The following is a 27,313-nucleotide window of genomic DNA, read 5'->3' on the forward strand; positions in this document are numbered from 1 at the left end:
ATATGTAAAAGAAACATACAAATACATATATACCAGTGTTTTATATCTCTACCATCTCTATAGAAATAACATGTGAGAGAATATGTGCAAGCTGACACATACTTGAGCCATAAGACTACAAAGTCCCTTAACCTTTTTTTTTTTTATTGATTTTTCAGAGAAGAACAAAAAAAAAGAAATGACAGTAACATCAAGGCATACTTTAGCAATAGAACAAATGTCCATGTGTTGAAATACAGCAGAGCACAGCCACACATATTTCACTCCTTGAAACCTTTACATATTTGTCGTTCCAGCGACACACACCCGCCTCCTACAGCATCTACAACAGCACAAACAGACCATCCCGCAGTTATCAATGTGTCCTGTGCGTCCCCCTGCGCGGCCGCCCCCTTAATACTCCGGGGCCACCAATTCCATATCAGTGGTCTCCCTCAGGTATGCAACAAAAGGATCCCAAATGTCCACTGGCCTGACATTCTGCAGCATAAGCTCCCAATATACGCTGAGCTGCTCCTGACAATAGGCAGCATCTCGCAGCCACGCAGTCTGCAACAGCGCCAACCATCGCCCTCAATGAATCGACACCCTGCGCTTAGCCAGTGCAAGCAAAAATGCCACCTACGGCTCTTCAGAGGTATTTTTTCAACATAACCCAACAGACAGGTCACCGGGTCTGGGACCAGGGGGACCCCACTATAGTTCCAATTGCGTTGCATACTTCACACCAGAATGTGGCCACTTTCGGGCACCCTCAAGCTAAGTGCAAAAGGGACGCATCTGGCACCGCACAGCAGGCACAGTTTGAGGTTTCGCATAGCCTCATCTTATGCATTTGTAGTGGAGTGCGGTACATCTGATTCAGATACTTAAAATGGATTAACCATAGCCTATAGTTAGTGGATACTGTTCCTGTCTGATCGCAGTAGAACTCCCACACCACCTCTGAGACCTCAACGCCAAGCTCCTGGCCCCAAGCAACCCTTGCCAAAGGGGGTTCCCATGAAGCGGAGTGCATTACAATGGCGTACAATCTGGCGACCTGTTTCTTCGGGGAAGCCGTGATATACAGGTGCTCTAACGCTTAAAACATTGGGTGTTGCTCTGGGAAGGTGTCATATTTCGCCCTACAATTTGCACATAACTGATATTAAAGTAGAGTGTCGAGCACCGACAATCTGCGCGCTTCAAGACCCGGCAGCGGGGTCAGGAACCTACCCGACGGTAAAAAATCTGACACAGTGTGCAGTCCCAGCTCCGAAGCTCTATCAGCCATTCCCTTATATTGCAGCAGGGGAAACTGAGGATTCCCAGCCAAGCGAGCCGATGGAGCATGTAGCACCGAGAGGCCAGCATGATTTTGGAGCCCCCTCCAAGCCGATCACACACATTCCACCAGGTCAATTTCGTTACACGGTGCACTATATGTGTCAAACACTGCAGTTGAGTGTAGGAGGGGTTCAGCTCTGTCTCGCTCCCCCGCTACATGCAGCTGAAACGGTACCGGGTTCAGCCAGTGGTGAAGATAGCTGGCCTGTGCACATAGGGCATAGGCCTGCTAGTCTTCTTAGCTATTGCGATGCGGCCCACCAAAGATAGCGGCAATCCTTTCCACATCTGCACCCTCAACTCAAACCACTCGACAACGCGACTAAAATTTGCACTCCAGATCTCATTCACATCTCAACTGAGCCAGATTCCCAGATATTTTGGGGGCTCAGTAGCCAATCTGTAGGGGTAGTCTGTGGGGCAGGGGGTGGTAGTATCAGTCAGCGGAAAAAGAATAGATTTGCCCCAATTGATCTGCACTCCAGAGTGCCCACCAAATCTTATGACCTCAGGCGTCATTGGAGAATTGTTAGCGCTGGGATCACTAATATACAGCTTGACGTCATCTGCATCCAGCAACACCATTAATCCTCTGGTATTGAATCCAATTCCGCGATTTGCGTGATGTTGGCGCAATCTGGCAGCTAAAGGCTCCATGGCTATGGCAAATAGGAGTGGGGATAAAGGGCACCCCGTCTGGTTCCCCTAGTTATCTCAAATCTGTCTGAGATCTGGCCATTGAAACTCACCCGGGCTGACAGTAAAGTGTAGAGCAAACGGACCTTTTTTATGAGCCAGGACTAGATCCCAATCTTGCCAGCAGCGCAAATAGATGCTTCCACTCAAGCGTGTTGAATGACTTTGTGGCGTTGAGTAGTGCCACCACCGCCTTCACGTCAGGACTAAGATAGTGCAGTACCGAGAATATAGTATGCAAATTGTGCAACGTCCCATGCCCCGGGATAAAATTCGACTGATCCAGGCGGGCAATCAGCGGCATAAGTGGCTGCAGGCGATTAGCCAAAAGATTGGCGTACATTTTTTTTGTTAATGTTTATAAGAGAAAGGGGATGATACGATTCACAGGTGGTTTGTCTGGCTTAAGAATTGTAACAATTAACACATCTCGCAGCGACAGGGATAATACACCAGTTTCTAAGGATTCATGAAAAATTTCTATGAGGTGGGGGACAAGTAGGTCCATGTACACCTTGTAAAAGAAGGGGCTGAGCCCCTCAAGGTCCTGCGCCCTCCCAGCCGGGAGAGCAAAAATGACCCACGCAACCTCTTACGGGGTAATCGGGTCATCGAGATATTCCCTATGGCTTGGGCAAAGCCACAGGAGCTCAATAGTGTCCAGGTAGGTCTGCCGCTCAATATCTCTCACAGTGTCTCCAGATGTGTACAAATGTTTATAAAAAGTGGACATCACACCCAGCAGGGAGTCCAGGGAGGTAATCAAGCGGCCACTGCTGTCCTGCAATGCAGTAATGTAAGATGCAGCATGCAGGTTTGCGCAACATGCCCGCCAGAGTCTTTCCGGGGTGATCTCCCTCCCCAAATCGTCTCTCCGCCATCTCTTTTCCCAAATATTTTACCTCCCACTCAGCTTCTTGCATATATTCAGTTAATTTCCCTCTAATGTCTGCCAGGGTGGTCGAGCTACGGTCTATCTCCTGCTCTCTTTCCAGTTTCAAGATGTCTGCCTCCTAACTTCTGAGCGTGCCCCGAATTGCCCGCATCACCCTAGCCTGCTTCGCAATACACTCACCGCGGATCACCACTTTGAACCCCTCCCACAACGTGGAGGGCGACTCCACGACCCCTTATTGTTTGTAAAGTAGTCTGTTATGGCAGTACGGATCGCTGCACGAAACACAGCATCATGCAGCGCGGAAGGGGGAAGCCGCCAGGTGAAAGTGCGCGGCAGCACTTGCGGAATTGCTAGTGTTAAACATACCGGAGAGGGTCCTAGGCAGGAGGTCAGACGGCACCGCCCAGGTCGCAGCGTCCCTCATCAACAGCCAGTAATGAATACACAACTAAGACCCATGGTACGTAGAACTTCAGGTGCCTCTCATCTGTACAGAATGCGTGCACCTCCATACGTCCACCAACAAGTTATCTGCAATGATAGTTTTGAGTGCTTCCGCTGCCTGTGGATGATGCTGTCTAGCCCCCGAGTGGTCCAGCTGACTATCAGGCACAATGTGGAAATCTCCCCCCCACAGCACAGTTCCAGACTGCATACCGCAGCCACTCACTATACCAACAGGAAAAAGTGTGGATCATCCTGATTAGGCCTGTATACTGCTACTATTGTTAAGGGGCTCTGATATAGTCTGCCCGGGATAATGACGTACCTCCCTTCTTTATCAACTTCTACTGATGTGGTGGTCCAACACATTCCCCTCCTGAATAGCATGGAAACCCTCCTGTTATAATTGAAATGTGTCGCTGAATGGGACTCCCCCACCATCGGACATGGAGCCGGGACAGGGAGGCACTGGTCAGGTGGGTCTCCTGCAGTATACATATATCCACCCCCTTTCGCGGAAGATATGCATGTACCAGCCTGGACTTCCGGTAGTCGTTAAGACTGCAGATGTTCCATGTTACGCAAGTAACCTTAGCCATTGCAGACCATGTGTAGCGTGGTCATATGGCGCTGAGACTCTCCTCGGGGGTGCCACCATAGGGACCCATGCATAGGTGTAGCCAACTGCAACCCATATTTCAACAGTAGTATTCCAGCCTCAATTATGACTTCTATATTGTAAGCCTTGAAACAGCAAAACAAACTTCTTGGTCCCCCCAACATTGGGAACAAAAAAACATCAGAGCGCTGTGCTCTGCACGGAAATCTCCTTCCCTCCCACACCAACCCCCCAATCAGGTTGAGAAAAACCACCCTCCCTTCTCCCAATCAATTGCTAACATTAAACAAGTAAGGGAATTATCAATCAATTAATCAGGGTTTTATAAAATGCGCTACTCACCTGTGAGGGTCTCAAGGCACTGGGCGGGAAGGAGGAGGGGTGCAGCTCCCGTTCAGTCGAAGAGCAAGGTCTCGAGGCTCTTCCTAAAGGTGTGCAGGGTCGAGGAGCATCTGATGTTAACTGGGAGCTCGTTCCAGACCTTGGCTGCGACGTAGGAGAAGGCTCTTCCGCCTGCTCTGCTTCTGCGGAAGCGGGGGACTTTGCCAGGGCGATGTCGGCGGAGCAGAGGGTCCTTTTAGGTACGTAGAGGAGACTCTCTCATTGAGGTATTTGGGTCCGATGTTATGGAGGGATTTGTAGGCGTGGGTGAGCAGTTTGAAGGTTACTCTTTTCTCGACAGGGAGCCAGTGGAGGTCTCATAGGTGTTGGGTCATGTGTTCGTGCCGCGGGGTCCCGAGGACGAGTCTGGCTGCGGCATTCTTGATGGTTTGGAGCTTGTGTAGAAGAGTTCTGTTGATTCCAGCGTAGAGGGCGTTGCTGTAGTCCAGTCTGCTGGTTATGAGTGCGTGGGTGACAGTCTCTCTGCATTTTGAGGGTATCCATTTGAAGGTCTTGTGGAGGATGCAGAGGCAGTTGAAACTGGTGGAGTCGATGGAGTTGATCTGGCGGGTCATGGTGAGAGAGGAGTCAAGGATGATGCTGAGGTTTCGTGCATGGTTGGTAGGGGTGGGTGGACTCCCGAGGGCGGAGGGCCACCAGGTGTTGTCCCAGGCGGAGGTGGAGGGTCCGAGGATGAGGACCTCAGTCTTCTGCGAGTTGAGCTTCAGGCACGTATTTGTCATCCAGGTGGTGACGTCCTTCATTCCTTCCTGGAAGCAGAGTCTGGTGTCTTCGGGATTCTTAGTGAGGGAGAGGATGAGCTGGGTGTTGTCTGCGTATGATACTATGCTGAGCCCATGCTGTTTGACGATGGCGGCAAGGGGGTCATGTAGATGTTGAAGAGCGTGGGGCTGAGCGATGATCCTTGGGGTACTCTGCAGTTGATCTCTGTGGTTTCGGAGAGGGAGGGAGGGAGTCTGATCCTCTGGGTTCTGCCGGAGAGAAAGGATTGGCCAGATGAGGGTGGTTCCTCATATCCCGGCTTCGTGAAGTCTGGCTGCGAGAGTGCGATGTGATACGGTGTCGAAGGCTGCGGAGAGGTCTAGTAGGATGAGGGCCGCGGTGTGGCCCTTGTCAAGTAGCATCCAGATGTCATCTGTGGCGGCGAAGAGGGTGTTCTCGGTGCTGTTGTTGCAGCGGAATCCGGGCCGAGAGGAGTCTAGGATGGAGTTCTCCCTCATATGAAGGGGGTCAGCTGAGTGTTTACGAGTCTCTCTGAGACTTTGGTGGTGAAGGGGAGGAGGGAGTAGTTTTCCAGGTCCGTTGGGTTGGCCGTGGGTTTTTGAGGAGGGGTCATCTGGGAAGATACCGGATTTGAAGGAGGCGTTGATGGTCCGTCCTATTTCGGGTGCGATAGCAGCGGCGGCCCTGTGGTAGATGTGTGGCGGGCAGGGGTCCATGGGGGCTCCTGAGTGGGTGTTCTTCATGGTTACGGTGGTGTGTTCAACAGTGGCGGGATTCTAGGTTGTGATGGTTGGCTCGTTGTCAGATGTGGGGAGAGGGGTGGTGTAAGATGTCTGTTCGCTGAAATTGTCATAGAGGGCCTTGATTTTCAGATGGAAGTAGGAGCTGAGCTTGTTGCAGAGTTCCTGGGATGGTGTGACGTCCGTGGCTTCTCTGGGATGCTTGGTGAGTTGCTGTATGACGTTGAAAAGTTATTTAGCGTTGGTTGCGTTTGTGTGGATTTTGTTCTTGATGAAGGTCCGCTTGGTGTCTCTTATGCGCTGGTGGTATTCCTTCAAGGCGCTCCTGTGGATGTATGTCGTTACAACGCACACTTTTACAACGCATGCACTTACAACGCATTTTTTACAACGCATAATCCATTACAACGCATGACATTACAACGCATGACAGTACAACGCATTTTTAAAAACTACCTTTACAACGCATTTCCATTACAACGCATACTACCTTTACAACGCATACCATTACAACGCATAATATTAAATTGCATTTAAGGTAAGTATTAGATAGTATAGGGGTAAAAGTTACTTTTCTAACTCCAGGGGGTGCAACAGTAGGGTAAGTGTTGGATAGTATAGGGGTAAAAATTACTATTCTAACTCCAGGGGGTGCAACAGTAGGGTAAGTGTTGGATAGTATAGGGGTAAAAATTACTATTCTAAGTCCAGGGGGTGCAACAGTGGGGTAAGTGTTGGATAGTATAGGGGTTAAAATTACTATTCTAACTCCAGGGGGTGCAACAGTAGGGTAAGTGTTGGATAGTATAGGGGTAAAAATTACTATTCTAACTCCAGGGGGTGCAACAGTAGGGTAAGTGTTGGATAGTATAGGGGTAAAAATGACTATTCTGACTCCAGGGGGTGCAACAGTAGGGTAAGTGTTGGATAGTGTAGTGTAATATTATGCGTTGTAATGGTATGCGTTGTAATGGTAGTATGCGTTGTAATGGAATGCGTTGTAAAGGTAGTTTTTAAAAATGCGTTGTAGTGTCATGCGTTGTAATGTCATGCGTTGTAATGGATTATGCGTTGTAAAAAATGCGTTGTAAAGGTAGTGCGTTGTAAAAGTTGCGTTGTAAAGGTTGTTCCCCCGCTCCTGTGGTTGTTCAGGTCTTCTGTGGTTTTTCGTTTTCGCCAGGTTTTGTCGAGGCATCTGCAGGAGCTGCTGACTTCTTGGAGTTCGGTGGTGAACCAGGCGGCCTTCAGGGGTTGTTGTTTGGCAGGGTGGCGGAAGGGTGCAAGCTTGTTGGCACAGCTGGAGATCCAGCAGTGAAGTTCTTTGACTGAGGCGTTGGCGTCGGTCGTGGCACAGGGGTGTTCTAGGAGGAGGGTGGTTTTGAGGTGTTCGAATTTATATTGGCGGTGCAGACTGCCAACTCGAGTTCCTCCCAATGATCCCATCGGGACCTGGTTCCACCCACCATACTCCCTCATCTGAAGACAGGGTGGACATGCCATGATAGGACAGATTTAAAGCTAACTGCGTAAACTTGTGGTTGTGCCCCAACCCTGGGGCCATAGTACCATCGCCTTTGTATGCAGCACAGTCAGCACACAGTTCAAGCATCTTTATGCTACTCTACAAACGATGCAGGCAATTTGGAGCAGCCCAACTAGTCATTGTCACTCCCCCCCCCCCATCGGCGGGCTCAGAGTTATTTGGTGCATCATGCTGCCGCCTCTCCAATTTTTTTGCAAATGCCGCGCGGCCTTTGGGTCATTAAAGAACTGCGTCTGTGTTCCTGTATTTATTCTTAACTTGGGGGGGTAAACCTAAGCATATTGAACATCCTATTTTTGGAGTAGTCACTTGGCCATGAGGAACTCGGGCAGGCGGCCTGCACTGCCAACGTAAAGTCTGGATAGAACGCCAACATGTTCCCTTGATGTCATATTTCTCCTTTTTCACACGCCACGCGTAGTACAGCATCACGATCGCAGTAATTCAGGAGCTTAGCAATTATCGGCTGAGCCAGCGCACCCGGAGGCCGCGGCCGTAGGGAATGATGCACCCTCTCCACAATAAAGACTGACGAGAGCACATCACCAAAAAGGTCACGCCGTAAGGTTTCAACAAAGTCTTCCATCCTCGTGATGTTGGAGGACTCAGGCACGCCCGTGATGCGGAGGTTGCTCCTACGGGAGCGCGTCTCGAAATCTTCGTTTTTGGCTTTAATCAGTTCCAGGACTTAACCATTTGCATCATCTTTTGCTTGTCTCCAGTCATTGCATCCTCAATATCAGACACCCTCACCTCCAGCCAAGCAATCTGAGTGTCGTGCATGTCCATCCTGGTCTTTACCCGATCGAGGCTGGCAGACAACTGATCAAGTTTAGAGTCAATACCGCCAATGCTGGCCTTGACCTCCAGCAGCAGTGACTTCAGATCATCATCTCGCGTTGTGCCAGGCTCAGTTTGGGTAGCTTGTTCGCCCACCTCTAGGGAAGACTCCTCCTGGCAGGTGTGCCTATGATTCTCAAATGTTAATTTAGTCTGTTTGGCATCTGCCTTGCCCATGCTGCCCACAGGACCAGAGAGAGGGGATCCTCAAACAGCTTACCTGGCACCTCCGGAGGCAAGCGGAATTGCGCCTCAGGCGCAGAAAGAAAAAAACAGTGTCTGATTGCTGGTAGGCACTACTGTATTACAAAGAGGGGGTCCAAGCAGCAAAAGAAAAGAGAACAGCACCAACAATGGGCCCGGCGCACTCACAAGCCAGTAAAAGCAGCAGGCTACACACCTCCCAGCAGGCGCCCGCTAGTCACAGTTCGCCGACTCCTCAAATCAGTGCTGGATCAAGGCGCCTTATCCAGATAGCACCTAGCAAACTGGGGGCAACAGTCCACCATGCAGTGAAACGATAGCGGCAAAAGGAGGAGACCAGGCAGGCCTCAGTCTCTTACAAAGAGCAACATATGTCCTCCGCCTGCAAACAGGCCCCTCCAGCACTCCCACCACCAGGGCCCAGTCCGTTGGTCGGAGCTCGCCGTGGATCACTCGATCTCCCTCCTTGACGGCAAAGCACTCTACCCCGGGAACTGCGCAGCTCCGCTCCAGCCTTCTCGTTCCACCATCACTCGCAGGCCTTCGACCAGGCCTTAGGATTTGGGCTGTCAGGGGAGCTGCAAGTAGGGTGCAGCACCCCCATCGCGGGGTCCAGCAAGCACAAGAGGTCACCGCCGACTGCCAGGAGGTAGGCACCCCCGCCACAGTCTTGCGCCACCTCAGGCCCCGTGGTACGGCACCTACACTCTCTCACCACCACAAGCCACCACCTGCTGCGCTAAAACCTCTTACTTGATAGTCTTCGTCAGGGATATCGCCCCCTGCACAATGGCGCACATCCATTCCGCAGCAGTCAGGTTCACGGGCACAATCAGGCAGTGTCTCCTCAGTGGGCGCGAGTTGCGACGCTGCCGCACCGCCTCAGGGCCTGCCGCTCAGCTTCACGTAGGCCGCAGCCTCACACAAGGGGCCGCCCTCTTGTTCTCCGATGCGTACCGCCGCAAAATACTAAGTGATATTTGCACTACCCAGGGTGCAGGCGCCACAAATATCCATGTGTGGGTAGTGAGAACGCCCCCAGTTCCGCAGGATTATGCCGGATTTTTGGCTTGGCCGGCAGAGCCCACTCAAAGTGCGGCCATCTTGCAGCCGGCTAAGCCATGCCCCCAATTATGCGGCATATTTGAAAACCCCATTTCCATCTACCAATACAAATAACTTAATCACTAATCCTTCTATCAACAACCCTTAAACCTCACTTTTGGGTTGCAGCTTCACTGTTCAGCAACTACTCAGGGGCCGATTCTGATCTGGGTCAGAAAGCACTCCGACCAAGCCGGATCCGGAGTGTTTTCCAACCGAGCCGGAGTCCTGCAGTCCGACTGAGTGAGTACGATGCGGCCGTGTGCTGTCGGACTCGGTTCGGTCGGACTTCCGTAGAAGTCAATGGGAGCCGGTCGTACGACTCGTACATGGGCTCCCATTGACTGAATGGGTACATCGCGGACAAGGGCACCCCCTACAGTGGGTACGCATCTGTGCCATCCGCACCGTACATGCCTGTGTTGGGGAGACCCATGGGTCTCCCCCTGTGTCCGAGTCATAGGGCTGCAGGTGACAGGGGGTCTGACGCCCAAAGGCAACCACCCGGACAATTTGCGACCTGGACACTCCGGCTCGCACAGGCTGTCTGACGTGTGCATTGTACTGGCTCGGTCGTGAATCTCATCCATTGTACGTCACGGTTAGCTGACGACCGAGACGTACGGAGAGGTTCGGACCCAGAAACGACTCGGTCGGTGAATTTCATGTAGCTCGCATCGTACTTGCTCGCTCGTACAGCTGTACGAGTCGGGCGGAAAACACGTGTACGGCCCGTAGTTTTTCCGTGCGGATCACGTTCGGTGCCCTTCTGACCTGGATCGGAATCGGCCCCTGGTGGTGTCTCTTCCATTGGATAACATTGGGATTACCGTATTACATTTTATAGGTTTAATTTCCAATTGGGAAGAAATGAAACCTTCAAGTCTGGTGATTCTGGAATCACAATTTAAAATCTAAACCTATGGCACAGTCAGAATTTAGATTACAGTTCTGAAAATGCCACTTTAAGAAAGTTGGCATTTTTATGAATTAGACATTTGGTGCTTTTAGCTTGTCTCTAATCACATGACTGGGTGCAATTGACAGATGGTCTTTGTGCATTCCTCCTAGACAGCCCACACAATGGAAGCTTAGATGTGTCTCAATGGGCCATCTCTGGTTGGATGAGAGGGAGGAGCTGGGCACAGCCTCACATCTTAATACGCTGTGTCCTGCCCTCACACAAAGGACTACATACCCCCTTGTAGCAAGTCTGGAGCTAGGCAGGAAGGGAGGGCAACCGTGCACTTCAAATGCATGTCTTTGAAGTCTCCCCCACTTCAAAGGAACCACTGGGTATAAGTACTGGACCTCAGACACCACCACTTCAGTACACATCCGAACCTGTGGATACTCTGCCAGTAGGAAGGACTGCTGTGTTGCTGAAGGACTGCCACTCTGCTGGACTTCTACTTTGCTGAGTTGATCTACTGCCTGCTGCCCTGGACCTACATCTCTTGAACCAAGACCCAGGAGTAGCTATTTGATTGGCCTCCTAATCTGAAGCCTCAGCGATATAACAAGCTTCCAACCTTGCATCTGCACCTGGACTCTGCCACTTGTGGGTCTACCCTGCCAAGTGGTGCCATCCCAGTCCTGGACACTTGGAAGTGGGCCTAAGGTGCTTACCACGGAACCAAAGCATCTTCTCTCCTAAGTGATACATCCCCAAGCAGAACGGACACATCTCCTTGGCTGAGCAGTTCATCCACCAGCAGAACCGACGCATCATGGCTGCTGTGTGGATTTGACCCATCGCAAAAGACTTGCAATGCTGCCATAACCCTCATCTTGGGACAACGCATCACCTTCGGAACCTACAGGCGCAACTCCTTGCATTCCTCGTCAATGGCAGACTTGACAACAATGCTGAATCTCCGCATCGCAGCTTCACTGCTCATCAGAAACAACGCATTGCCTCGACTGGGCATCGCATCTCCGACACCAGACTTCGAATAGTTAGCCCCATCGACGAGATCCTCAACGTTGACAGAACAGGATTTTGCACCGCAGCCTCACCGCATCTCTGAACCGAATGATTGCTTCAGCTGTGTGACGCGGATCCCCACAATGCTCTGCAACCAGGATTTAATGTACTCTGTTCAGTGGGCCTAACTCATGCTCAATTGCAGTTCTCCTGAACTTGTGACTTTGTCCTGGTCCAGTGCAACCTGATATGCCCAATAGCGCTTTATGATTTCTGGTGCTAATTTTCACCATAAACTTTACAATATAATCGCTATAGTTCTGCTAATTGGATTCGTATTTTTTTGGTATTATTTTATTCATTAAAGTCAGAGCTATGTTTCTAAACTGGTGTGGAATCGTTTTATGTGGTGTTTCACTGTTTTATTGTTTGAAGTGTTGAAGAAGTACTTTACACACTGCCTCTAAGTTAAGTCTGACCTCTCTATACTAAGCTACCACAGTGTTAGCACAGAATAATTTGGAGTTTGCTTGTATTTTTCCCTGACCAGGATTTGTGTTTGCTTGACCAGGGCTTATACCCTGGTCAACCAGTAACCCAGTTTGTAACAGTATGACATTTCTTCACAAGGTATAACCTTGCACAAAAACAAACTCACACACGATACTGACAAGCCACATTTTTGGGATAAATAGATCATTTCTTGCACTTTCACAAAATATTACCAATTGTATCTGAAATTTTGGAAAACAAAATGCACCAATACGCACAATTGGGAATACAGACACTCCATGACACTATTCATCTAGACACCAGTTAGGTAATATATAACCCCTGCTGGGTTTTCAGCTGTAAAGCGGCAGAGGGCTAACCAGCAGAGATCATGTACTAGTATGTGCAATTTGACTGGCAACCGGGTAAACAGATACTTCCAAACGGTATACACTCAAGTTTTGACACGCACAACAAGTTACACAAAGCGGTTTCTGGTCCTCCGCAAACAGTACTTTAGTTTTCTACTTGAGTCCTGGAAAAAAACAGAATAGTTGCATCTTGGAAAAAGAATATTTGTAAACTTGCACCAAAGAATTCCATGTTACAATTTAAAACATGAACGTTCTGCTACAAGGAACGGCAGAATTCCTCCCTGGACGAAAGAGGATGCCATGAGTAAAAGTTGCCCCTTTAGACACCTTTTTTAAGGGCATATTATCAAGACAGGCGATACAATTATCGCCGTTTTAGCGGCAGAAAACTGACGCTAAAGCAGCGATAATGGGCTTGAGAATATACTCTATGGAATTCCAATTGAAGCTCAGGTTAGATGTGAAGGACATCTAACCTGAGCCTCAATTGGAATTCCTTAGAGCATATTATCAAGCCCATTATCGCGGTTTTAGCGGCAGTTTTCTGCCGCTAAAGAGGCGATAATTTTATCGCCTGTCTTGATAATATGCCCCTTAGTTCGGTCCACAAATCTGTGTCCTTTCCCCTCCCATCCATTTCTAACGTGTTCTCTGTCTTTTCGTTCTATAGACGGGTCAGAGTACACAAACTTTCTGGAGTCTCGTCCTGATGACATGGAGGTGGAAGCCATCCGAACTGTTGTAGATCTCTGCCTCCAGTACAAGTAAGACATCTTAAACTTGTGTTACGTAAAAGCTACATACATGACTAGACTAGGGGTCTAATTCCCCTGCCCTGGATACGACCCCGCCTTCCTAGGTGAATTTTATTTTTATTTATTTATGCAATTTTATGCAGCGCTGCTTTACCAGACAGTATTACAGCACTTTACATACAATTGGATCTACCTATGCAAGCTATGTTTACATAAGAACACAAACAGTCGAAACAAATGCATGCTTCGGAGGGAGAGGGTGCAAAGGAGGTCAATGTATGGTTTCTGTAGCAGGCCATCATAAATTATGGTTCAAACCATAAGAATAAAGAGCAAGTGGAGAAGGGCTGAGCAGTGCCTTGGCCGTGAATCTTAAGGCTAATTGTCCCTGTTATATTGTGTTTTGTATCTTCAATTACATACATGTATTCACACTGTGTATTGATGACATTAGCAATGTGCATTTTCATGAGGCATTCCATGTTCTATTTGGAGTGTCTTAACTTACATTCCACTGGTTGCCTCAGTTGTTGTTGGAGAGCAACCGGTGAGGATGTAAGCCGCGCTGCCAATAAATCATCTTTAAATCTTTTGGATTACAAAGGCTTCTTTACAGCCCCATACTAAAAATTGATGACTCAAGGATGACCTTCCCTTAGATAACTTGTAAACAGAAAACTCAACAGCTTTTTTTCTGAAAAACAGGATATCTATGGCCATTCTTTAATTGCTCAGCAGGAAGTCTTAAATGACAGGCACTGAGCCCGAACAAAGGTTTTGTCATTGAGCTTAAATGTTAAATAGGTCTGCTAGGTAGCCAGGGCTAGGTGTACAAAGGTCTTTGTATGTGAGGCAACAGATTTTGGAATTTAGTCAGGCTTCCAGAACCGAACCACGGAAGATCCCTTAAGATTGGTGGAGTGTAATCAAATGTCCTTTTATCCATGATAAGCTGAGCTGTGGAGTGGAGAACTTCTTTTAAAGATATCAGGGCGTTCCCTGAGAGGCCTGTAAAGATTGTGTTTCCTGCACCAGTTCTGGATATGATAATTGCATGCACTGATGTTTTAAACTGATCATTGGAAAACAGGTGCTTTTATTTTTTATTTCAAATAATTTTTATTGTGTAATTTTACAAGAAATAAAACCAAAATACAGAATGACTTCAAGTATTACACCTCCCATTAGCATGAGTATTATCCGCCTGGTCGATACATGGCATTAGTCATACATTTTCAAACTTCCAAGATATTGTTTACATATTCAGATTGCGACGGCTGTACATATATAATTTCCGATTCAGTGGTGGGCATCCGCTACCCATCATCCTTGAGGCTTAGCTATTGCCTAGTATTATTATTAATAGCCTTGTCATTAATTTCTTGTGGGAGTTTTGTAGTTGTTGTTCTGCTGAACAAAAAAAAAAATGAAGACAAGAAATGAAATAAAAATGTGAAACAAAGGGGGAGACCGAAAAGAAAAGTGGGGGGGGGGGGGCAGCCATTGAAACATCATAGTGGTCAGTTGTCATCAAGGGGGTGTATTAATACGTAATTCTGAAATGGTTTCATGGATTCCCCTGGTGATAAAGGAGGCGTTGAACCTGGGACCTCTCACCTCTACTTCATGGGGGTTTGAAAACGAGGTTGGATGTATCTAGGGCGTTCCATAGTTTAGTGTGGGGGTAGCGCCACAGGGTGTTGTAGAGTCAAGTTGTGTGCGCCTCTAAGAAAGGTTAGCCATTCTTGCCATTTCTTGTATGAAATGCCTTTGTAATTCTTCCAGTGACATAAAATGACTTTGCATGCCAGAGTCAACATTAGGTCTAACAGGTCACGGTCATTATCATTTTGTAGTAGGGGGTCTAGGGGTTCTATGAGCATGTAAGAGAACTCTCTATTTGGGGTGATGTGAAAGGTGTCTCTGATATAGTCAATGATCTTATTCCAGAATGTTTGCAGTAAGGGGCAATAAAATAGCATATGTGCAAGGTCACCTACCTGATCGTTACAGTTCCAACATATGAGGGAATCAATAAGGTTAACCCTGTGCAGTCTGCTTGGTGTCCAGTAGGTTCTATTGATAAACATAAACTTGGTTTGGGAGAGTTTAGGTGAGACTTTGTTTCTGAAGGGTGTCTGTATATGTGCTACCGGTCAAGCTTGTTCGTGCTATAGTTGATTTCCTTTTCCTATTTCCTCTCAGTTTCTTTGTCAGACTTACGGGTTTCTGATAGGAGTATTTTGTATATTTTAGATACCATGGGTGCCGATTACGATCCGGTAAAAAATTTCCCCGTGCGACTCGTATCCGGTCTTTTTACCGTACGAATCGTACAAGTGCCGTACGAACTGGCAATCACGAATCGCATGGTAAAAAGTCCATACGAACCGCATTGGGAATCATTCCCCACACGTCCTCGGGTCGGAAAATGTGTCCGACACGTCCCCGTACGATTTACCGTACAAATGTGAAAGGTGAAGTCCGACCGAGGAATCACGATCCATCCCGTGCGTCCGAGGTCACAACCGGATGGAAAAAACACCGTCCGCACTGAACTCCCATAGCAACCATGGAGACGTGCCTGCATACGCGCCGACCCCCCCCCAGCCCCCGTACGTATGCGCCGACCCCCCCAGCCCCCGTACGTACGCGCCGACCCCCCCCAGCCCCCGTACGTACGCGCCGCACCCCCCCTGCCCCCGTAGGTACGCGCCGACCCCCCCCAGCCCCCGTACGTACGCGCCGACCCCCCCCTGTATGTACAACCGTGTACGTTCGAGTCAAACCCCCCCGTGTACGTTCGAGTCAAACCCCCCCGTGTATGTACACCCGTGTACGTTCGAGTCGAACCCCCGTGTATGTACACCCGTGTACGTTCGAGTTGTACCCCCCCTGTACGTTCGAGTCGAACCCCCGTGTATGTACACCCGTGTACGTTCGAGTCGTACCCCCACCCGTGTATGTACGGTGCGTACCCCCCGTGTACGTTCGAGTCGAACCCCCCCGTGTACGTTCGAGTCGAACTCCCCCGTGTACGTTCGAGTCGAACCCCCCCGTGTATGTACGGTGCGTACCCCCCGTGTATGTACGGTGCGTACCCCCCGTGTACGTTCGAGTCGAACCCCCCCGTGTACGTTCGAGTCGAACCCCCCCGTGTACGTTCGAGTCGTACCCCCACCCGTGTATGTACGGTGCGTACCCCCCGTGTACGTTCAAGTCGAACCCCCCCGTGTACGTTCGAGTCGAACCCCCCCATGTACGTTCGAGTCGTACCCCCACCCGTGTATGTACGGTGCGTACCCCCCGTGTACGTTCGAGTCGAACCCCCCGTGTACGTTCGAGTCGAACCCCCCCGTGTACGTTCGAGTCGTACCCCCACCCGTGTATGTACGGTGCGTACACGGGGGGTTCGACTCGAACGTACACTGGGGGTACGCACCGTACATACACGGGTGGGGGTACGACTCGAACGTACACGGGGGGGTTCGACTCGAACGTACACGGGGGGGGGTTCGACTCGAACGTACACGGGGGGTTCGACTCGAACGTACACGGGGGGGTTCGACTCGAACGTACACGGGGGGTACGCACCGTACATACACGGGTGGGGGTACGACTCGAACGTACACGGGGGGGGTTCGACTCGAACGTACACGGGGGGTTCGACTCGAACGTACACGGGGGGTACGCACCGTACATACACGGGTGGGGGTACGACTCGAACGTAGACGGGTGTACATACACGGGGGTTCGACTCGAACGTACACGGGGGGTTCGACTCGAACGTACACGGGGGGGTTCGACTCGAACGTACACGGGGGGTTCGACTCGAACGTACACGGGGGGGTTCGACTCGAACGTACACGGGGGGTACGCACCGTACATACACGGGTGGGGGTACGACTCGAACGTACACGGGGGGGTTCGACTCAAACGTACACGGGGGGTACGCACCGTACATACACGGGTGGGGGTACGACTCGAACGTACACGGGTGTACATACACGGGGGTTCGACTCGAACGTACACGGGTGTACATACAGGGGGGGTCGGCGCATACGTACGGGGGCTGGGGGGGGCGGCGCGTACGTACGGGGGCTGGGGGGGGGGTCGGCGCGTACGTACGGGGGCTGGGGGGGGTCGGCGCGTACGTACGGGGGCTGGGGGGGGGGGTCGGCGCGTACCTACGGGGGCTGGGGGGGGGTCGGCGCGTACGTACGGGGGCTGGGGGGGGGTACGGTGCGTACCGGGCCACCTACTCTGGTCGATTCGCGCCGTACTTCGCTTTTGCGGCACTTTTTGGGTGCCGTGAAAATATTGCCGTCCGGACTGCTGTCGGTTCGAATCGTGATTCCTGGGTCGTGAAACGCTGCCTGAAGCGTCCCGACGTCACGTCGCAGCATTCCCGGATCACATTCGTATGTATATTTTCGTCGGTCGGTGTTTTTTACGATTCGTACGGAAATGGTGTTTCCGTGCGAATCGTAATTCCATGTTTGTAAAGTTTTACGACCGGGTACGAGTCGGACGGGGAAAACGCTCCGACCCACGGTTCGTACCCGGTTTTTACCGGATCGTAATCGGCACCATATGTCCTAAAGTATTATACTGGGCTAACTTGGAGGGAAGTGAAAGAGGTGCCAGCTTTATGGGTAGTTTTGTTATCTGCACCTTGAGTTTCAAGAATTTTTATAGATCTATTGTATTCAATTCTTTTTCCATCTTTAGCCTGGAGAAGGTTTTTGGGAGGGTGCCGTCGTACAGGTCCTTAATGAAGTTAATTCCCTTTTTTTACCAGTCCTGCCATTATAGTATCTGGCCTTCTATCTGTATACTGGGGTTGTGCCATAGTGTTGTCATGTTAGAGGTCTTAAATTTGACCCTTGAGTGTTTCTCTATTTGGAAGAGAGCCTGCTTTGTATTTTGTATGATGTATTTGGAGTGGGGAGAGAGGAGGTATTCATTGTCCTGAGTGAAGGTAGGGGGATACCCTTGGTTGGATTTCTTTCCACTTCTAGCCACAGAGGTCGATAGGTGGGGTTTTCAATGAACCAGGCTGCCCCCTGTTCACATAGGAATGCAGTTTAGTATGCTTTAAAGTTTGGGAGACCCACCCCTCCTTTGTCTTTAGCTTGCTTCAGTTTAATTAAAGAAATTCTTGTTTTCTTCCCTTGCCATAGAAAATTGTTGATGGTTTTGTCTATCTTCAGAAGGAATGTTTCAGAAAGGCTCATCGGGAGCATGCTGATTGGATAGTTAAAAGGGGGGTAATCATTATTTTGATTGTTTCTATTCTGTCCCACCAGGATAAACAGTTTGGTGACCATCCGTTCAGTAGTTCAGTGATTTTTTTCAGTAAGATTTTCTCATTTTCTTCTACCGTGATGATGAGGTTGTTAGCAAACTCCAGAACCAGGTATTTAATTTTGCCTGTTTGCCAAGTCAGGCCGGACTCCTCTTTATTTCCTTACTACCTTGATTGTTAAGCAGCTTAATTGCCATTTTATCTTTGTTCAGTGTGTATCCTGAGACCTCTGAAAACTAATGTATCAACTTCATAAGAGGAGGAATAGCTACCTCTTCCCTCTCAGAGATAACGAGAACGTCATCTGCGTAAACAGCTACTTTGATCACCGTGTCCCCAAAGGTTAGACCTGCAATATCATTGTTTTCTCTTAAGTGCTGTAAAAATGGCTGTATTACAAGTAAAAAAGTGACAGTGAAAGAGGACACCCCTGCCTTGTTCCTTGTTTGAGTGGAAGCTAGACGAGATTGCTCCTCCTGCTCTTACCCTTGCTGATGGCTCCTTGTACAGTGCCATGATCATGTCTATCAGAAAGCTACCCAAGTTGAACTTTTCTAGCATCTTACGTAGGAAAACCCAATATACATTATCGAACGCTTTTTAAGCATCAAGTGTGATGGCTACTGTTGGAGTGTTGGATAATCTCACTTTTTCAATTGCATGGCAGAGCATCCTTGGGTTGTCGCTTTAAAGTCTGTGTTTGAGAAATTCTACTTGGGATGGGTTGATCAGTTTAGAAATATGTTTCTCTATCTGTTTTGCTAGGATTTTTGGTGAGAAGGGGGTCTTTACCCTCCTTAGGAATTACCATTATGACGACCTCGGCTGGAGTACCTGACACTTGTCCAGTGGAAGCAAAGTGCTTGTATAGGTTTAGTAAAGGCTGTCTTAATGTGTCTGCGAAAGTTTTAAAGAATGTAGCGGTAAATCCATCAGGCCCTGGGACCTTCCCTGATTTAATTCTCTTAATTGAGTTGTCAATTTCTCGTAAAGTTATTGGGCCATTCATCAAGATCATTTCTTGATCTGTTAGATTTGTAAGTGATATTTCATCTAGTTATTTTTTGTTATTTAACTTATGTGTATTGATATTAATTTCGTAAAGTTTTTGGTAGAAATCTTTGAATGTGTCTGCAATTTTGTGTGGGTTGGTTTGTATAGGACCATTTTCGTCTTTAATTGCATTAATGGCATGTTTTTGTATTTTGAACTTGAGGTATGAGGTTAGCAATTTCCCTGCTTTGTTGGACTCGCATAGGTGTCGGCTTTTCTGTTTATTTATCCAAACTCCTGCTTTAGTGCTGACTATTTTATTATACTCATATTTCTTGTTTAGTATTCTGTTTGGAGTCCAGGGGTCATTATTCAGTATATGTAGTTTCTTCAGATAAGTTATATTCTTTTCTACGTTCATAAACTTAGCATTAGCTGCTTTATTCATATTTGAATTGATTTTAATTATTACTCCTCTGGTGGGGGATTTCAGGGCTCCCCATCTGGTTAGTTGTGAGATGTAATTTACTATGATTTCTATTAAGACATTTTTTATTGCTTCCTCAATGTTTGTTTTAGATTGTGGTGAGTTGGGGACATCATTGTTAAATCTCCAAAAGGGTTCTTTAAGCGTGGGTTGAGTCCGTAATGGTCAAAGTGATACAGGAGTAGTCAGAAATAACCCTGGGTTTTATAGTGGTTTGATCTATTCTGCTGGCTGCGTTGCCTGAGATCAGAAAGTAGTCAATACGTGAATATGAGTTATGTAGGAAGGAAATAGAAAGTGTAATCTCTCCCTTTTGTTTTTTTAGTCTCCACGTATCTATCATGTTGAATTTGCTACTTACGACCTTAAAAGCCTTATGCGACTTGTTTGGTCTAAATTGACACGAGGACTTTCTATCCAAGTGAGGGTCAAGAGGTAGGTTGAAATCTCCTGCAATAATTAGCGCTTCAGAGTCTGGGATAGATTTGATTTGTTTTTTTTAGGTTTTCCTAGAAGTATGGGTCGTCATTTATGGGAGCGTATATGTTTGCTATATATATTGTAGAGTTCTGTTTTCTCAGTTTTGAAATCACCCATCTGCGATGAGTATCGATAGAGGATAAATATATTGCTGTTCTAGCTTTCCTTGTTACCAGTGTGAGTACCCTGTTTTTTTCCCAACTGCCAGCAAGTACGCTATGTCTGTGTTTTCATTGTTATGGAAAGATTCTGGTAGCTTAGGGGGGCAATACAATGGCAAGCGGATCGTCACCGCCCGACCGACGGTGGCGATCCGCCCACCATATTACACCGCCCACATGCCATTTACCCCCTGCCATATTATGATGGAGGGGGTACCGCGGCGGACGGAAAGTCCGTCTGCCGCTTTTCTGCCAGTCGATTTGTCGACCGGCGGAAAAAGGACACAATATGGTAGCCATATCTTGCAGACACCGCCATTCATATTATGATGGCAGCGGAAATAGTCCTTTCCATGGCGGCAATGCCGCCATGGAAAGGCATGCGGTCTTTGCAATTGGTGGCCCGTTACGGGTCCCCATGGTGTTGGGGGGTGCACATGGGGGTACCCATGGTACCCCCCTCCATTTGCATGCACAAGCTGGCAGGCACCGCGTGGTGCCTGCCACGTTGTGCATGCAAATACACGACATGCATATTGTGCATTGCGGAGGGTGCTGCTGACAGCACCGCCCACCACAATGCATAATATGCTGGATGTGACTGCCAGTGTGGCGGTCGCATCCTAATCTGCATGGCGGGACTGCGGCACCCCTGGTGGGCGGTCCCGATTACCGTTACGGTTGAAGGCGGACTCAGTCCGCCCGCCATCGTAATGTGCCCCTTAGTATCTAGTTTGGTTTCTTATAGAAGAATAATGTCTGCCTTCTGTTTATGGATATAGTCCAGGATTTTCTTCCTTTTAACTGAGTGGTTCAGGCCCTTAACATTAAGTGATACTATTTTAAGATTTTCTTGAGTCTGATTCCTCATCTTAATTTTTTACCCAAGATCTCGGAATTCATAGTCATTGTTTTTCTTAGTGCTTTCATATCTAGTGCCTGCTTTCATCTCTGACGGACTATTGATAACATCTGTGTGATTAGCAGTGGGCAGTATCTTCCATTGACCAATTCAGTAGAAGCTTACTAAGGGGCACCCCCATCCTTCGGTGGGTATCAGTCAAGTTTAGGAGTTGGTGTGTGTTCCAATGGCGCTAAATAAAATACACTCAGATAAACACATGGACAACCTTAAGGAATGTCATTAATGCTCATAGGGAAGGGTGCATGATATTTAAAAAGTAGGACATGTATAATGTTTTCCATATCCAGGCATCAAATATCTGTCTTTTTTTCAATGTGGTAAGGCTAGCCTCCCAAAGACTTCCACAGGTTTACCCCATTACTTTTAAAAAGGGATATGTTCAGTTTGGGAGCTGCTGGGAAACTATTTCAAATACTCCTTTTAACAGTAATTTAAAATCCAACATAATGGGAGAGTTGGATTTTAATTTACTATTTTGGAAATTATATTTTTATAAACTTGTCTTCCAGTCTAAACCAATAACTGCTTTACAGCCAGTGTCTAGGTGCCACCTGAACCTGCTGTCTCCCTGGAGTGAGATGTGCATTGCCCCCAGACAGTGTACTAAGGGCCTGGATGTGAGGAGGTATCAGTCTTTCTGAAATGCTGACTGGGGAGGAGCTATACCCGTGCCATGATTACACTTCAAATGGGCCTGCCCTACCCTAGCACACACAGAAGCACCTGACACCAGGTCTGACCCTGCCCTTGTTTTAATAGCCAGGCTGGAGACAAAGCCATAGGAGAAGGAAGAACTGACCAGAACCAGTTTAGACAAAGGATTTTCTTTAAGCCACAGGCTGGCACTGGGCATAATAGTGGCATTCTGCACCAGTGAGGACTCAGAAGAATACTGCGATGTTGCCTGTAGCCTGAACGAAGACTGGACCTGCTTGCCTTGAGCCCAGGACCCCAGAAGTGACTCCAAGGGTTAGTTGGCAGTCCTGTGTGAACTACAGGGATATAACACATTTCCAGAGGTCTTTACTTCTTCCCAGCTGACCAGACTGCACCTGACTTGGTCCTCTCTACTGTCCTCTGAGGAGTGAGTCCTGACCCTCAAGTGCTGCCCTCAAGGTAATGAGCCCCTGACTGGAATCAGAGTGTGATACTCCCTGCTTGCCTGAAGGTTTCTCCAGATCCAACACAGATTGCAGCACTTAACTTAAAACTCATTGGATCCAACACCAAGTCCCGCAGCCATGCGGTGCATCTCCCAACTGAAAGATTCACTGGATCTGATGAAGACCCACCTCCTCTCTCCCCCGGTTCCGCGCAGCTCCTGCCTAAAAGCTTTAGCTGGCTCGATGCAGAGTGATGCAGAGCTCCGCAGAGCAGCACTGCACTGCATAGCCCCTGCACTAATGTTAGTAGGTAAAACTTACATCCGGACAAATCTGGCCCTGTATCTGGCCTGCACTCCATTACGGTTGCTACCAGATGCCTACAGTTGGCAATTAACGCTTTTTGGTCTGTTTTTAACCTATTTGTTTTTTAGTTCATAACTCTGATTCCACTGATTAGATGTTTGTCATTTTTGGCGTCGTTTTACTTAATAAACTATTCTCTATTTTACTAAATTAGTATGGGATTTGTCTTGCGTTGTGTAGACTTTATTAATGAGTGCTGCCAAAACATTTTACATATTGCCTCTGATTTAAGCCTGACTACATTGTACCAAGCTACCAGAGGTGTATTTAGTGACTTTATTGTTGATCCTGCCATGGATTGGGTTTATTATATGAGGTGGGCTCTCATCCCCCTCATCTGATACCCAAATCTCTTACAAATCACATTTTCGGAGTTGATAAAAGTATACAGACTCCTAAAATGGGATTGTGACTGCATATAATGTCACTGTTTCAAAGGGGTGTGGTGTAGGCGTCTTTTCCAAATACTGAATCAATATGATATCTATCATGATTTGTCACCAAGTTCTAGTTGCAATACATATAAAAATTACCGACACCTGAGTTGAGGTAGTAAGCGATTTGCACAAGAGAAGGGGTCCCCTTTAGAACCCTTCCCCTCTGTGAGTTAAGTCAAAGTTTGTTGTGGAATAAGCTGTGGATTAGTGGATCACTGTCAACTCTCAAGCAAACATTTTTTTTAAAAAGAAACCTTTTTTTAAACACAGCCCATTTCCTTTAAGGAAAATTGGCTGCATTAAAAAAGTTTACTTTATTTAAAGATGATGACAGAAACAGTGGTCTGTTGATCCTGGCAGGCTCCAATCCCTGTCACCTCCACTAATTGAAATGTCATAATTTACAATTACCTCCTTACTATAAGAGAGGTAGGTTGGATTACGACCCATTCCGGATTCGAATTTTATAAACAGTTCTATTAGTACATAGTACGTCAGGTACTGTAGCAACATAAAGAAGAGATGGGTGAGTTTAAGTGCAGTGTCTTCAAATACAAAACACCCTTATCAACTGTTGCAGATACATTTTTCAAAACCTCTACCACAACATATCATCTAACCTAGGAATTCCAGCTCCCTCCAATGCCTGAAAACACATGCTGGTCCTCAAATCCACCAACAAGTAGTTGAATGAGGACCTTGCTGAGTAGAAATGTTCCAACGTAAACTTGAAACTTACCAGACTGAAGAGGTCAAAATCCACTACAAAAATCACAAGAGATCACAATACAATTAAGAGAGTCAAAAGGGCATACTTTGTGAAACACTTTCATAAGGCACCAAATAGATAAAAACATTTTCATTGCTTTTTAGGAACTCACCATCCCTTATGCCCTAAGAAGTGACCCATGTATATCTTAAAACCACTTCAAAGATTTTCTCAAGTTATTTGAGTCCAAAATTGTCACAATTAACAAATCAATTACCTATTTCTAATAATTGCACCCTTACCACTATTTCAGCTCCTCCACTACAATTTTCTTCACCTCCTCCAGGGTCTAAACAGGGCCTTTAGCGCAAAAGTCTCTCAGTCACTTATCTTTCCATATATACATTTTTTAAATAATTATAAAATATAAACCATATATTTATTAATATATTATCATAAATATTAAATATGTTTTTATTTAAATAAACCTTAAAAAAAATATTAGCAAATTGTGATACATAATTCATTAAATGTAATTAATATCTCTAATTATTTAAAACAAATCCATTTAAAAAAATCTATATTTAAAAGTAAACAAATTGTGTCCCTATTAACACAACATTACATTAATAAATGAAAAGATTTGTTTTTATTTAATTAATTTAAAAAAAATTTTTTAAGAACTAATTACTTCCCCCACCCTTATCCCCTATAAATCCAACATCCCACTCCTAAACAACAATTTTAAATTAATTTTACACATTTATAATTGATTTTATATTTTATATCCAATTTTTTAAAACCCTCCCCACCCTTATTCCCTTTAAACCCAACATCCCTCTCCCAAAAAACATTTTTAAAATAATTCTACAAATTAATTTTATATTAAATATTTTGTATCGATTTTTTTAAAACACACCCCACCCTTATCCCCTACAACCCTAACTCCTAAAAAACAATAGTAAATTAATTTTACACATTTTTTAAATTTTTTATATTTTGTATCAAATTTTATAAAACACTCCCCACCCTTATCCCATATAAACCCAACACCCCGCTCCTAAAAGACAAATTTAAACTCATTTTACAAATTTTTACATTTTTAAAAATGTTAAACAAATATTTTAAAACACTCCCTACCCTTTTCCCCTATATACCCAGCATCCTGCTCTTAAAAATCATATTACAATTCAAAACTTGTATAACATTAATAAACTATTATTGTAACATTAACAAACATAGAACAATAAAAAAAATTACAATAACTATATTTTGACATAACGGTATTTTAACAAACAACATTTATAACACCGATATTTTTTAAACACACTAAATCGATACTTTGTACTTCGATATATATAACATCGATATTTACTACTTTTAATATTGAAAAATTGATGTTTTTACACATCAATATTAAACTTTCGATATAATGTCCACCGTTTTTATATGTTGAAGAAGGCATTATTCCATGTACAGATTGCTTTCCTAAGAATGCTTTATGATATTTGGAGCAATCAGGAAAATTCACTCTACCTTCAGCCTTGGTGTGGTTTAGATTGTGTAAAGACATATCAGCATCTTTATTATTCCAAAGAAAAGAGGATAGTAGGGTATACATTTTCGTATAAGATTTAAGAGGAATATTCATTGGAATGTTAGAGAATGTATAAAGAATAAGGGGTACCAACATAATCTTAATAGTGTCAAGTCAACCCCACAAAGATAGGTGTAAGGGATGCCATCGACTAGTTAGTGAAGTAATTTAAGAATGCAGTTGAATACATTGATGGAGATGGAAGTATTTCTTTCTTTTAAACTTTATTTATCAGTTTTGAATACATATACACTACAATCATAACAACCTGCAATGTGGGGGAAGGAGCATGTTGAGTGTAATAGCATCAAGAATAGAAGGACCAATCAATCAATAATGCCTTCATTGCAAAAGAAGCTGCACATCAGTAAATATTCCAAACCGTATGGAAACAACAGGTAAGCAGAAAGCGTACAAGCATTTTTGGAGTACATAAACTTCCACAGGGCAATTAAAAAAACAGGGATCTGTATATGAGTCCCATGTTATGAAGACCAGGCGATAGGGGAACTATTTCAGTCAGATTCCGGCTTTTCACATTGTTGTAAATAGGTATGGAATGGTTTCCAAATGTTCCATGGACGAGATGAGATGGGTTGTAAGGAAGCACAGATTTTGCTAGTAGTATCGCAAAAGGTGAGGCTCTTAAGCCATCCATCCACAGAATTTGAGCTGCCCCAATACAGAGCTATCTCACGTTTAGCCAGAAGCAGAGCCATTGCAGTGAACCTACTGACCCCCCATGGAACATCATGCACGTAACCCAGCAGCACGAGGAGTGGGCCAGACACCAAAGTGAACTCTACCATTAAGGGGAGCTGGGAGAAAACAGCAATCCAGAAGTCCCCCACGTAGGTGCAAGTCCATGTCAAGTGTGCAAAGTCAGGGTCAGTTGCATGGCATTTAGGGCAATTCAAGGACTTTGTGGGGTCAATTTTGGCCAGGAAGCTGGAAGTAGTATATGAAAGCCTAAGGAATTTGAAGTGTATTTTTTTAATGAGTTTTTGAATAGAGTTTAGTTTGTATGATTGGGAGAAATTAGTTATATTTGTTGACAGCAATATTACCATTGCAGTTCACGCTCCCATGCCTCATTAAGACGGCCGTCCCTGGCAGGCAGTAAAGCAACAAGGTACCCTCCATCTGATCTTTTATCAATGTAGGAGTAAACCCAGCAGGCGCGAGGAGATAAGTGAAGTCCTGAGTGCAAAGTGCACTGTGGTCGTGCCGCAAGACAAAGTGGTCAATAGGGTTCACATCAGCAAAGCGCACGTTGTCGTCGTGCAAAAGAACATGACCATCCGGGAATAGATCCCCAAACATGTGTAATGCATGCCTCATCAGTGTAATTTTGACTAGGGTTTCCTGTGCAGGAGGTAGCCACTGGTTATCCGCAAGCAGTAATAAGGGAAAGTATAAAAGATCACTGTCAAGGAGCCAGAGATGTTCACGCCAGGCCCAGCAGGTGGTTGAAAGGTTCTGGATGTCTGTGGGATTCAAGGGAATCCCCCGGGGAGGAGTGTAACAGTGAAACCCCCTAACCTCATTGCGCTCTGGTCTTTCATAGGGGAGCCACGCATCCCCATGGTACCAATAGTATGTATAGTGACATTGTGCCACGAGATGGTAGAGATGAAGATGAGGCACTCCAAACCCA

The 27,313-nt window shown here is 46.5% G+C and overlaps 1 protein-coding gene across 1 annotated transcript in view; it reads left to right on the forward strand.

Moving 5' to 3' along the window:
• The window catches only part of LOC146783302 (allantoinase, mitochondrial-like), a 1,087,389-nt gene that overhangs the window by 782,209 nt on the left and 277,867 nt on the right, over positions 1 to 27,313 (forward strand). Inside the window, exon 7 of the mRNA XM_085636065.1 lies at positions 13,006 to 13,099. Coding sequence (XP_085492191.1) covers positions 13,006 to 13,099 — 94 coding nt within the window. The remainder of the gene's footprint in view (positions 1 to 13,005; positions 13,100 to 27,313) is intronic.

The sequence above is a fragment of the Triturus cristatus genome, chromosome 11 (genome assembly GCF_964204655.1).
Source record: "Triturus cristatus chromosome 11, aTriCri1.1, whole genome shotgun sequence".
NCBI classification, from domain to species: domain Eukaryota; kingdom Metazoa; phylum Chordata; class Amphibia; order Caudata; family Salamandridae; genus Triturus; species Triturus cristatus.